The sequence below is a fragment of the Cynocephalus volans genome, chromosome 16 (assembly GCF_027409185.1).
Source record: "Cynocephalus volans isolate mCynVol1 chromosome 16, mCynVol1.pri, whole genome shotgun sequence".
NCBI classification, from domain to species: Eukaryota; Metazoa; Chordata; class Mammalia; order Dermoptera; family Cynocephalidae; genus Cynocephalus; species Cynocephalus volans.
The window spans coordinates 14,901,342-14,914,327 of record NC_084475.1 but is presented as its reverse complement, the minus strand read 5'-3'; the positions used below and the strand labels follow the sequence as shown (position 1 = coordinate 14,914,327).

Here is a 12,986-nt window from a genome sequence, read left to right as displayed (position 1 = left end):
TCCTGCTAGCAGTGGAAAGTATGGCTGTCCCTTCCCGACACATGCCGCCCTTGGCTCCTGTGCCCTTGTGGCTTTCCTCCCCTGCTCTAGCCCCGCTGTTCTGGTCTCCTGCGCTGCCCCCCTTTGCTCCCAGCTGTTAAATGCTGCACGTTCTACAGGCCCCGGCCCTCTTCTCTTCTCACTGCTTGCTCTTGCTGTGGCAGATGTCCCCTGCACATGGCTGCCACACCATCCACCCTCACAAACCCAGAATTTACGACCCAGTGTTGTGTCTCTGTCAGCGTCCTCAAAGTTGCTGCTTGGATATTTCCAAAGCACCTTAAACTCCACCACCCCCGATGTCCCCTGAGCCATGGCACTTCATCCCCCATCTAGGTGCCGAAGCCAGTGACTGGGGTCAACCTTCAGTGGCTCCTTCTCCATCACCCCCATCTCCCAACTCATCCAGCACTTGTCCTTTTGTCCTCTGCCCATGCCCCACTGCCAGCCCCTCGCTCTCCGCCCTGGCCACCCTGACAGCCGGCACTTCACTCCTGCCCCCTCTAAGCCACCCGTCCCACAGTCGTTATGACAATCACAGCCCTGGACTGGTCCTGACCATTTGCCCTTTGGTCTGTCCCTCCCCTGTGCCTTGCTCTGCTCTCCATCACAGGGATGACCCTCACACTGAACTTCTCGGGGTCCCCTTCCAATTGGCTTTTGGTGGCTTTTGCCAATGGAGGCACTAGCAGGAGACTGGAGGTGGGCAGAGAAGCCAGGGCACTTTCCTCCTCCCCCTGCGGCAGTTGCTGGGTTTGCTGTGTGGCTCCAAGTCACACTAGAACATGGCCTCCCTCTCCTGTCCCTCTGGCCTGCAGGCGGTAGTGGCTCCTGCTCTTGCTAATCTTGGAGTCGCTCCCTGTCCCCATCTAACCTCTGAGCTCTTCTGTCACCTGGAGATCACTTCTTCACATTCACGTCCCTCTGTTCTAGACACTGCAGTGGTTCTGGCTTCTGGTTAGACCTGACATATCTGGTCACTGTATTGTAAGGTAACCTGTTTGGTACCCCCCTCCTTACAGTGGCTCCCATTGCTCTTAAAATAAAGACCCCGATCCTATAAGTTCCTGTGTGGTTTGGATCCCATCTGTCCCTCGTGGATCTTCTCATGCTGTCATGTCGTGCTCTCTGCCTTCCACTGCTGCTTACTGCTGACCACACCCGGCGGCTGATCACCCCCCAGCCTCCTCCTTTGCTCTCTCTACTCCAGACACATTGGCTTCTTTCAGCTCCGTGGTCTCTCTGCCACAGGGCCTTTGCACACGCTCCTCTTCCTTTGCCTGTAAGCGTCTCCTCCTACAAAGCCCCACCTTTACCCAGTTAACCGCTTCTCACCCTATGGGTCCTGGTGCCCTTGACTCTCAGGGATGCCCAACTTGGGTGGGTCATCCAATTTTATGCCCATTCATTTCCTCTAGAGCACTTTCCTTAGTTTGTAATTATTTAACTCAAACAATTATACAATTCTCTCCCTCTCCCAACAGCTATGAGACCAACAAGGCAGAATTGGTGCCTGTTTTTCTTAGCATGGGCGCCCTTCTTGCCTGGCACAAATAGGTGTGGATGCTGTGGAACGAATCCTGGCCACATACTCCTGCTGCTTTGAGTTCTCTTGGAACTGCAGGTAATTATTACTTATTGGAATTGACCCCCCAAAGCCATTCTTACTGTTCCAAGGTATTTTTCTGTTGTTTGTTGTGTGTGTTTCAATCTGAATTTACAGCAGTTCACACAAGCCAGGGATTCCTGTGTAGCCAGCATCACTGGTCTCTTGGGTGGCCCTCCAAATCCTACCTCTCACTGTCCACCCTGGAGCTGCTGTGTACTCTCAGCAAGAGGAGTTTTAATACCACGGTTACTTGTCAGGAGCTCTTTCTCTCTACTAGTAGTATACTCGTCTCTGAACTCCTGACCTGGGCTAGACTCTTTCCTTTACGTCTATAAGTTAAGCCCCGGCCGCATGTCTCACCAGCCCTGGGTCCCTCTCACGTGCTCAGTGCTTGGTCACCTGCTTTAGGGTCTTGCCTATCTGTTGGCTTACACGAGCCTTACACTGTGGGCAGGATGGGATCACAAACGTGCTAACAGAGAAGAAAAACCTGGCAGCAAGGTGAGCCACCCAGGAGGAGAACCCAGGTCCTCACTCACAGGCTCACTGGGTCCTCTCTGGCTCCGTCATGCTGCTGAGGTAGTGAAGGACTCTGCCCTGGAGAGTGACCATACACCAGGTATGTCTCAAGGTGGACCCAAGGCTTTTGGAAAAGCCTCTGTAGATACAAAAACAAGAAAAATACAACTCCTGCAAACAGCCAGCACGAATGTGGATGTTGCCCAGGGTGGAGTGGGCCGGGCAGGGTGAGCTCCTGTGCAGAGTTAGAAATCCTTGCTTCCTCATCCAAAGCTAAGAACTGGCTAATGGAACTAAAAGCTATTGATCTCGTGAGAAGACCGAATTGATTGGGGCTGGAGTCAGGCTAACTTCTGACCTCGCAGATCCAGGGTGGCAGCTGGGAGGGGACAGGAATGCAGACAGCAGACATGCCCACTGTCCAGGAATGCTGTCTGATGAACTCATGGAGCTCTCTGAGTAGCTGGACAAACCCACACTGGGGCAGGGGATGGGGGCCACTAGGGAGACCCTTCTGGAGACCCCTACCACCACTCCAGGCTTCTGATTCCTGATGCTTGGCAAGAAAGGGGACACCATTGATTTTGGGGACAAGCTTTTCCATCAAGGTAGCTGGAGCTTGGTCAGGAGAACTTGTCCAAGACAGCCGATGAGCCTCTTGGGGCTTGTCAAGGGGAAGAGGGAAGGGTGTCATGGTCACGGGCTAACCATGAGCAGACACGGATGGCTCAGGCCCCAGCAAGTGAGCTTTCCACTCTGCTGTGTCTCTGAGGCTGTCCTGCCCCTGCCCCCTTACAGACTGAGCTGTACACCTGGGCCCAGAGCAGAGGAACACTCACCAGCAGACGAGGCCGGCCACCACGGCCGTCCAGGTGATGCAGCAGGAGCCGTGCTGCTTAGTCTGCGCCGCACCTCCCGGCCTGCAGCAGCACGCGCATGCCAGGTAAGCCGCAAGGAGGACGAGGTTCAGGCCCAGGCAGATGGCAGCCACGAGCCCCAGGAACAGCAGTGACTGCAAGAGGGGAGAGGCCTGCTGTCAGCACCTCCTCCCCCACTAGGAGGTTCTAGAAGTGCCCACCCTTGGCCCCCAATGCCCCACCCTGGGCTGGGGTGTAGGAACAGGGGCTGAGCTGTCTGTCTGTCATCCGTCCTTCCTTCCCTCCTCCTATGATTCAAGCTCCTACTCTGTAAACAAAGAGTGCCTGGCACTTAGACACTAGGGTGGAGGTGACAGAGCTTAGAAGATGTGAGAATAAGACGATAGGCCTGGTGGTCAGCAAAGGTGGGGGGTAGGGGAGCTGCTCAAGGTGGGTCCCAGGCTTCTGGCCTCCACACCCGATGAGGACATGGACAAGGACCTGCTGAGGAGCAGCTCTCAGCCACTCAAGAGACAAGGTGGGGATTGTCAACCGGCAGCAAGGGCTGTGGGCGATGGGCTGCGTGGCCGAGGGAGACAGACGAGAGGAACATCCACGTGGGCCGGAGCACCCAGAGGCTCCTGGGGGAGATGTGGCTTGGGCAGGACGCCTCGGGAGCTGAGTGGGACTGAGACAGGGCCAGGAAGGGACAGCCTGGCATATCTGCTGCCTCCTCTATGCACAGGGCCCCATCACCCCAGTCCGGTCATCATCCTGTCCCCAGAAGTGGAGAGTCCATCCAGAGCAATGACAAGACAGCTCCACGCTAGGGGATGGAGGGTGGAAGCAGTGGAGGTGGGGAGAGTCAGGATCTTCAGGCTGCGGAGTCCCTTCACTGCATCCTGAAGGGGACAGCTGGTCCCAGGTGCCAATGGCAGCAGCAAAGCCAGAGTTGTGAAGGGGGTGGGAGGTGCCTTCTCAGGGCCACCTAGCACCTCAGGTCCTGCAAAGGGAGCTGCTGCTGGTTGGGGGCCAGGGAGCCCCCCCGCTGCCCTCCAATCTCTTGATTCCACCAGATGGACACCAGATGGCACTGAGATTGGTGGCTGTCAGCCAGGGCTGGACCTGGCTCTAAGTCAGGCTCGCAAGCTGACAGTCCCCCTGCTTCCCACGTGCCCCCAAGCAGTTCCCAGTCTAGAATCCCCAGCGCCCCTGTATGTGCTGTTGGGTGGGAGGTTGTTTCAGGAAACCTGTATGCTGGTGGCGGCAATCAGCAGGGTGGGGGAGACCCCAGGACTCTAAGGTCTAGGGGCAGACAAGACTTGTGCAGGGGTGTGCACACACAAGGAGACAAGCCCGACAAACAGAGGCTGGGGATTTGCAGTCCAAGGTGTTGTGGCCATTTTCCAGGGGGCATAGCACAGTAGTGGGGACACTTGCTAGCATCCACCCTGTGCCTTCCCTGTGCATACTCAGCTGCCCAGCCCTATGAGGACTTGGGCAGGCCCTCAGACCCCTGATTTGTCTTAGGGACAAATGGCTGAAGTGGAGGGGACAGATAGAGGAAAGCAGGAGAGAGATGGCTCATTTGGGAATGGGGCAGATAGATTTGACTTGAAATGAGGGGCTTGTGGGTAGGTCAGCTGGTTAGAGCTTGGTGCTTATAACACCAAGGTCCGGGATTCACTCCCTGTACCTGCCAGCTGCCAAAAACAAACAAAAAAAGGGACTTCCACTCCATGTAGGATAAACATGTCACAGGTACTGCCAGGAACTTGCCCCCCTCTCTGCTCGGCTGTGTGGATGATAAACCTTCCTCTAGGGCCCAGCAGATGTAAGCACATCGCCCCTCCTGAAGTCTGCACAGTGTGGCAGGGGCTGGGGCTTCCCCTGCCTGGACCGCTCAGCACAGCCTGTCCCCTGAATTGACCTCAGGAGGCCCCTGTTTGGTGTGACAATGGGAAGACGCTGCCCACTTTCCCACACCCAGTCCACGCCCCTCACTGGAGGGCCCGGTAGCCCCAGGCCAAGGCAGAGGAGACCAAGATGGACCGAGCTTTAGAGCCTCACTGCTCACCACCCTGCGACCTGGGGCACTGACATCCTCTGTGATGAAAAGAAATGTGAAGTCACGAAGGCTGATGTCCTGGCAAGGTGAAGTCTCCGCTCAAGGCTAAAAAGCCCAAAAAGGGGAAGCCCCACTGCAGCCGAAACCCTGTCCTCGTCAGAGGAATTGGCAGATATTCCTGATCTGCTGTGTATTCCAGAAAGGCCATGTACACGAAGAAACAGTGAATAAATCCAGGATTGAAAAAAGGAAGGAGAAGGTTCTTGCCACTGTCATGAAACCAGTTGGTGGTGACAAGAATGGTGGTACCTGGGTGGTTAAACTTAGCAAAATGCCTAGATATTTTATTATCCTACTGAAGATGTTCCTTGAAAGCTGCTGAGCCACAGTAAAACCCCTTCGGTCAGCCCGTGAGCAGACGGCGAGCTGGCAGCTCTCCTGGGACTGTCCTGATCCCCCTCACTGGGCACCACAGAGGCAAGAGGCTGGTTACTTGAAGCAGCTGAGCAGTGGCTTGCTACTCATGGCCGGACCTCTGGTCCTCAATGGAGTTCCTCTGCGTAGAACACACCAGAAATTTGTCATCACCACCTCTACAAAAATTGATATCGGAAATAAAAATCCCAAAACATCTCACTGATGCAGACTTTAAGAAGCAGCAGCTGCAGGAAACCAGACACCAGGAAGGTGAGATCTTCAACACACAAAATGAGAAGTACGAGATTACAGAGCAGCGCAAGGTCGATCAGAAAGCCGTGGGCTCATAAATTTTATGAAAAATCAAAGCTATTCCTCAGTTCTGGGGCTCCCTGAGATCTGTGTTTGCCCTGATGAATGAAACTTATTCTCACAAATTTCTTCTAAATTTCTTACCAAGAACCAAATTAAATAACTGATATGTTCCAAAAAGAAAAGAAAGGAAAAGAAAAAGAAGAAAAGAAAAGAAAAGAAAAGCAGAATCTCAAGCCCCACCCTAGATCTAGCAAATCAGAACTCCATCTAGAGATGATCCCAGGCGATTTATATCCCATTAAAGTCTGGGAAGCACTGGATTAGTGTCAACAGAAGTTCTCAAACTTTTTTCCAGTAGCTTAACTTTTTCTTCAAACTAACTCGCTTAAGAGAACCTCAACATTCAGAGCCCCGACACTCAGCCTCCTGTGAACAAGCAGTGGAGGGAAACACCACCCTTTGTCCTGGCCACCTCGCTGCAGGCCCCTGAGGCCCCTAAAACCTGGGGAACCCTTAACAATTTGCAAACTACTATGTGACATGCATACCATGAGCCAGCAATTCCACATTACAGGAGGGCTTATATCCCACAGAAGATGCACACGAGTGTTCACAGCAGCTCCATATAGCAGTAATAGCCAAACACTGGAAACAACCCATACATCCTCCAGCAAGAAAACAGATATGTAAAATGTGTCACAGTCATAAAATGGAATACTATGCAGTCGTGAAAAGGAAACTGCAGCTACACACAGAGGTAATATTGAGGGAAACAAGCCAGACACGAAACAGCAGAGACTGTATGGTTTAATCTATGTGACATGCAAAGTCCACCTCTGGAAGGGCACTAACTGTGAGGGAGCAGGAGGGAAACTCCTGGTGGGTCAGGAGTACATGTTGATCTGATGGTGTCACACACACACAGAAATTCATTGAGCTGCACACTTAAGGTTGTACACTTTCCTATAAATTATTCCTAATAAAGAAAAATGTAATTGAATCTCAGATAAATCTCCTGTGTAGATTGGAGACCAGCTAATACCCGGACCTCCCACTAGCTCCCTTTATTTCTGGCTTGCCTCCTGGACAGCCCCACCCTCAGTCTATCCCCAAACAGGAAACCCCACTGAATCTACCCTGTATCCCCACCCAGCAAGGAAGGATCCTCCAGGAAGTGGCCAAGACATGGATTGGTGCCATTTCAAATTTTCCAAAACCATCCCCACCCCAAGTCCCTGCAGCTGGCTCCCCTATTGCATACTCTCACAAGCCTCCTCAGCCTCCCGACCTCCTGCGAGTCCAGTCCCCCTCGGCAGCCCGGGGCTATGCAGGCTGGACAGCTGGCCTCAATCAGGTTACTGATAATGCAGTCCAGCCTCTGGGAAGGCAATGCTGGGAAACCCAGACCTGGAGGCCTTTTGTTAAGAACCTGGGTGCTGGGAGGACAAGGACTCGACCAGGAAGCTGGAGGTGTTGCTTAGGGATGTCGTAGGACAGGGGCAGATGGGGTGGAGGGAGAAAGAAGTGAGAGAAAAGAGGAAGGGAGAAGAGAGGAAGGAGGGACAGGGGGAAGGGGGGTGAGGAGGGAGCAGAGAAGCAGACCCGAACCAGCCACGGCCAACTTGGTGTCACCTGCTGCTCTCTAACAGGCAATTATTTTCCTGCTCCTAATTAACGCTGCAAGTCCCCAGGTGCATGGGAGGGGCCGGGGGAGGCGACGGAAGGGGGAGCCCAGAGATCTGCTCACGTGCCCTCCTGCTCTGATGGACAGAGCTCAGTAAGGACAATTTCCCACAGCGCCCCGTGCCTCCTGCAGTGCCCTGCGGCTGCCGCCACCTCTCCTTCCCACCCCAACACCATGACCACAGCCCCCACATCGGTGCTCAAACTCTGTCTCTTCCCTCATCAAAGGAACTTCGATTCGTCCTGGTTTGTCACTGTGCAGTGAGAAAACCAGGGTGGGGAGCACCAAGCCAGGACCCAAGCTGACGCAGCAATGACCGCTGCAGGGGGACACGAGAGCTTCTGCACTGGAGGGGGGAGGGGCAGCAGCTCAGCCCCCAGGAGACTTTAGAGAGGTGAGGCCACAGCCCCACTGGGAAGGGTTAAGCCTCCCTCCCGCGGCTCGTCGTGACTGTCGGGTGACCATGACTCAGTGTTCAGCCTGGATGAATGGGGCCTCCTCATCCCAACCTTGGCTCCTGTTGGACCTCGCTGGGCTGGGTTCCATGCCTGGTCTTCAGACCCAGGCCCAAGGCAGGGGCAGGGAGTCCTGCAGTTCTCAGTCTAGCCCCCACTCTGTTCCCTCCCCTGGCCTGAGGACACATATCTGGGGCCTCTTTCGGGCGTCTATGAACTGACCCACCCAAAGAGAACACGTGGAGGGCTGGTCAGTTAGCTCAGTTGGTCAGAGCACAGCCTTGTAACCCCAAGGTCACAGGTTCGGATCCCTGTACCTTCCAGCCGCCCCCACCACCAAAAAAAAAACCAGACCAGAGAACATGTGGAAATACATGACAAATATAAAAAATTAAAAACATCCCCTCTACTGCCCACGACATCTTCCAAAAGAATGACTGGCCTACTGACCGAGGGCAAGGAAGGTGGAGCGGGGAGCACACACGTGGCTGCACATGCGACGGTAGCAACAACTGACACGGGCACAGTGCTTGGGAGCTCACTAAGACATTTCAAGAACATTAGCTCATCAGTGCCTGCTCTCCCCACGAGGGGGTTGGGTGAATAGTGAAGGTGACACCCATGCCTGGGGCAAGGGGTAAATTGAATTCAAGGAGACATAGCTGGATTGAGTGCCAGGTGCCCTTTCTGTTGTCCCCAGTACTGCCCAGTGGACACCTGGCCAGCTGAGGTCACTTCCTTCCCAAGCGGTGATTGGCAGTTTACCACGTGCCAGGCCCTGGCCACATGCTTTATACCCACTAACTCATGTGTCCATTTACTGTCTCTTTGAAGCTGTCAAAGGTGAGAAGACTCAGGCTGCGAGGTCTGGGCTGCTTCTCCCCCAGACACACAGCGACGCCTAGCAGCCTGGGGCTGGTGGCCCCCAGGGCCAGGGCTCCCTCCTCCACCACCCTGCCTGGTGCTTACCTCGCATGCCTCTGCTGACCCCAGGCCCACCTCCCTGTGAGGCTGGGATGCAGGCCAAGCAGACTCCGTGGCAACTCAGGCTTAAGCCCACTGAGGGCAGGGCAGGGGTGGAGGATTGACCATTACGGGGACTGGGTCTTCCACTGCTCCCAGACACCCCAGAAAGTGAGGGGGAGCACTAGTTCCTCAGGGAACTCTAGAACACATCTACCTGGGGTATTTCAGCTCACCAGGGTATCTGCTCTTCAGCTATCTCTGCTCTTCTAAGACCTCCACCCCTGTCTTCTAGATCCACGGACGACACAGATCAACCTCCTCTGAGCCCTGGAGGCCTGCACGTGCCTCTGTTTCCATCTTCACTTAGTCTTGGATACACACATGCACACAGACACCCACAAGCTGCACTGTGTTCATCAGCACATTGGGGCATGAACTGAAGCCTTCCTGCATGAGTTCTTTTTCTGTCTCCCCGATCAGTGTCTGTAGAAGAGATCTCTTTCCTCTCTGTCCCCTACAGGGATAGACGGTGCTAAGGCACTCTTTGCACTAAGCACGTTAAGTGGAACATCTCATTTAATACTTGCAGATGACAGGTGCTGGCTGGTTAGCTCAGTTGATTAGATCGCGATGGTGTAACACCAAGGTCAAGGCTCTAGATCCCCATACCCATCAGCTGCCAAAACCTCCCACCAAAAAAAAAAAAAAGAAGAATTTGCAGATGAGGGAAGTGAGGCTCAGCGAGGTTAAAACACCTGCCCATCGTCACCAGTGATAGAACTGGGGATCTAACCCAGACAGCTGGACGCAGAGCCCCCAGACTGCTTGGCTGCTGCCACAACACTGAGCCCAGAGACTGATCCCAGAGAAACCCTCAGCAACTGCTCTCCAAAGCTCTGCTGCCTTGGTTATCATGGTCACCCCATGCCTGGCATGGCACTTGGCCCCAATCAAGTTTGCTGAGGACTGCGATGACTGATAACAGAAGGCCCCCAGTCCATGGTGTTAGCTGACCAGTCACCTGACTCTGGTCATGACCGGTGCTCAGGAGAAAAGGGGATGTCCAGGAGGGAGCCGTGGTCAGACAACAAGGGAACTTACTAAAACAGGAGCCACCTCAAATAACAACACCCAGGGCCAGACTTCCCGTCCTGGCCCACCACACTCATCCTCCACTCAGTGCTCCTCCCCGCCCCCAGCAGGACAAGGAAGGGGGGCAGGGCACTGGTTGATGGGAAGAGGACACTCTCTGGAGCTATCTGATGCCCAGCACAAAGAACCCTGGGAGTGGCAGAGGCTGTGAGTGGGTCCCTCTGGCTCAGCTACCACCTGTCCAAGGGAGGGACGGGGCAGGCTCAGACCCTGCCAGCCACAGCTGCTGGCCACACAAGTGCTGTCTCTGGAGCCAGTGGGGTGATGGAGTGCCCTTACCATACCTACCCCCACCTAGGGTCTTTTTGACCCACCTAGGAATTTAGATTTCCTCCAGTGGAGAGGAGAAAACTATGGTTGGAGACCCAGAGTGCAGGATCTGGGGTGCAGGGTTTGGGACAGACACACACACCAACAACACAGCTGTCTCTGAAGTCATATCCGTCTCTTTTCATGCATTCATTGTGAGCGGAAGGTTCCCTGGAGCTATCCCCAGGCAGCCCCATTCTCAGGGAACACGGACTTCCATAGGCAGGGCTCTGGGAGAGGGAGGGGCAGACACAGACAAGGAGCAGGGAGCCAAGCAAGTGCATTGCCTCCTTGCTCCTGTGTTCCTAAACAGCAGGAAGGGTCCTGACTCTCCCTCCTTCTAGAAGGGCAGACACCATCTGCCTGGGTCTGGAGGCAGCAGGGACTCTAGGGGTTATTATTAGACACCTTGTCACTGTCTCCCGGGCTTGGGCAGTGCACACCCTGCTGGATCATGATCCCCTGGGCCCTGTAGGAGAAAGGTCTGGAGTGGGGAGAGGCAAACGGCTGACTCCCCAGCACAGCCTCCAGAGTCTTGCGTGGTCGACCTGTCCCACACCAGGAGAACCTGACCCTGAAGGCAGAGGCTGCAGGGGAACAAAGTCCTGAGATGGGTGCATAGCTCTCAACAAATAAGCCTGGTCCTGGGCTGCCCTGCCCCTGAGTCTTTGACCTAATGGAGGAAAGCGACTCAGCCCGACCACAGGGGCAGGAGCTAGCTTGACCAGACTTGAGGCAGGCTGGGATATTCTGCAGTTCTGTCTGGGTGGGGAAGTCTGGGGAGCCGTGGCCCCATCTATGTGGTGCAGAAACCCGCAGAGGGAAAGGCCAGCAGAACAGAGAGAAGGCAGAAAAGCAAGGATGAGGGGACTGGCTGGCCAAGAAGCCAAGACACCAGAAATTCAGGGCCTAGAATGGGGGAGGTGATGGGGGGCGACAGGGCAGTCCCGGACCATGCAGAGGACAAAGAGAAGAGGCTGTCAACCCGAGAGGTACTCAGGACGATGGTGTGAGATGGGCCACCTTCTTCCACTAAAACAACGCATGGACTGTGGGTTCTCTGCGCGCAGGAGGAAGTCGCCCACGCCGCCTCCCCCAGCCCTGCAGCCTTCCAGAAGGGGCCCAGGCAGAGCTCTCGGCAGGGGCTCCTACCCTGCAGGCGGGGGCTGCGTTGGAGGGGTGCTGCGGGGACGAACTGAGGCTCAGGTCAGTTTCTGCCTAAACTTCTCTCCGGCCACCCAGCTCCGGAAAGACAGCGCCGCGGTCTTGGAAGCTCAGAAGGAGGAAAAACTTCGGGGCGCCCGTCGGATCCCCACACAAATGTCCCCCGCCCCTCACCTCCCGCAGGCCGTCTCCGCGCCCTTCCTCTCCTTCCCAATGCCGGCTCAACTCCGATCTTTCCAGTTTTCACGGCCCCCCGAAGTTCCCAGACCGGAGGGACCGCGGGGAAAAGGGTCCTGGGGTAGGAGGGGAAGGGACGGGGAGAGAGGAGGGGGCTGTAGGGAGAAAGAGGGGGTGCGAGAAGCACGTGGGAGGGTGCGGGCTGTCGAGGGGTGGTGCTGGGCCTGGGGGCGCGCGTGGGCCGGCCTCGGGGTCTGCGGCTGGGGCGGCGCGGACTCACCTCTTGGTAACTCTCGTCGCGGGGGCGGAAAGTGCTGTCCACAGGCTGCAGGCGCAGGCCGAGGTGCGGGACGCTGTGCAGCCACACGACCCACCAGGGCGCGATGTACTCCACGCGCGCCGCCGGCATGGCTCGGCCCGAGCGTGGCCCGCCAGCTGCGGCCGCCGCTGCCGCCGCCACCAGGTCCAGAACGCGCGCCCGCCTCGTCCCGCCCCGCCCCGCCCCGGCCCCGCCTCCCCCTGGGTGCGCCCCGCCCCGCCCCGGCCCCGCCTCTCCCTGAGTGCGCGCCCGCCCCGCCCCCTCCGCCCCGGCCCCGCCTTTCCCTGGGTGCGCGCCCGCCCCGCCCCCGCCCCGAGCGTGCCCTGGGGCTGCGGGACAAGTCCCAGCCCAAGGAGTCAAGAGGGGGAAGGGAAGTGAAAAAGCCCCCAGAGCTCTCACACGTCTGTTTCGGTCTCTAGTTTCCCGGGCTCCTTATCAATCACTTATTATCAGATCATGGCTGCAGATTGTCAGTGAGGTGCAGCTGGCACTGAGGGCCGGAGAGGCGAGGCTGGCCGTCCCAAGGGCTCATTGGAGGGCGAGTAAACTGACGCACTGGGGACGGAAGGAGGCAGTATTCAGCCACTCATTCTAAATTCACCCCAATCATTTATTGAGCACCTACTGTGTGCACCATGTGGACTCGGAGAAGCGGTCCCCGCCCGCGGGAGCGCCCAGCCCGTCCGCCCCAACAACTAGCTGGTGTCGTCAGGAAGGCGGCGCCTGAGGAGAGAAGCTGCTTGATTCCTTCAGGCAGGCGGGACATGGAAGGCTTCCTGGAGGAAGGGACCTTCGAGCTGCGTAGAGGGAAGGGTAGGAGAGCGACGGGAGCGCCAGGAACGGCGGACGCCCATCCGGAGAGACGGAAGAGCATTCACCAGCACGTTCACTGAGGACCTACTAAGCGCCAAGCACTACTGCATCAGTGGACCAAAG

At 56.3% G+C, this 12,986-nt stretch overlaps 1 protein-coding gene and 1 pseudogene across 2 annotated transcripts in view; one reads left to right on the top strand and one right to left on the bottom strand.

The window, feature by feature from the left end:
* Window positions 1-12,140, bottom strand: part of TTYH2 (tweety family member 2) — a 39,304-nt gene extending 27,164 nt beyond the window's left edge. Inside the window, exons 1-3 of one of the 2 annotated variants that reach the window (XM_063081168.1) lie at window positions 10,037-10,098; window positions 7,282-7,288; window positions 3,007-3,179 (exon numbers count right to left, since the gene is read on the bottom strand). In XM_063081168.1, the coding sequence (XP_062937238.1) occupies window positions 3,007-3,179; window positions 7,282-7,288; window positions 10,037-10,098 (242 nt within the window). Of the gene's footprint in view, window positions 1-3,006; window positions 3,180-7,281; window positions 7,289-10,036; window positions 10,099-12,011 lie in introns of those variants that run through there. The other variant, XM_063081167.1, reaches the window with a different exon arrangement.
* Window positions 4,777-5,988, top strand: LOC134365031 (large ribosomal subunit protein eL6-like; annotated as a pseudogene).
* Window positions 12,141-12,986: the final 846 nt, after the last annotated feature.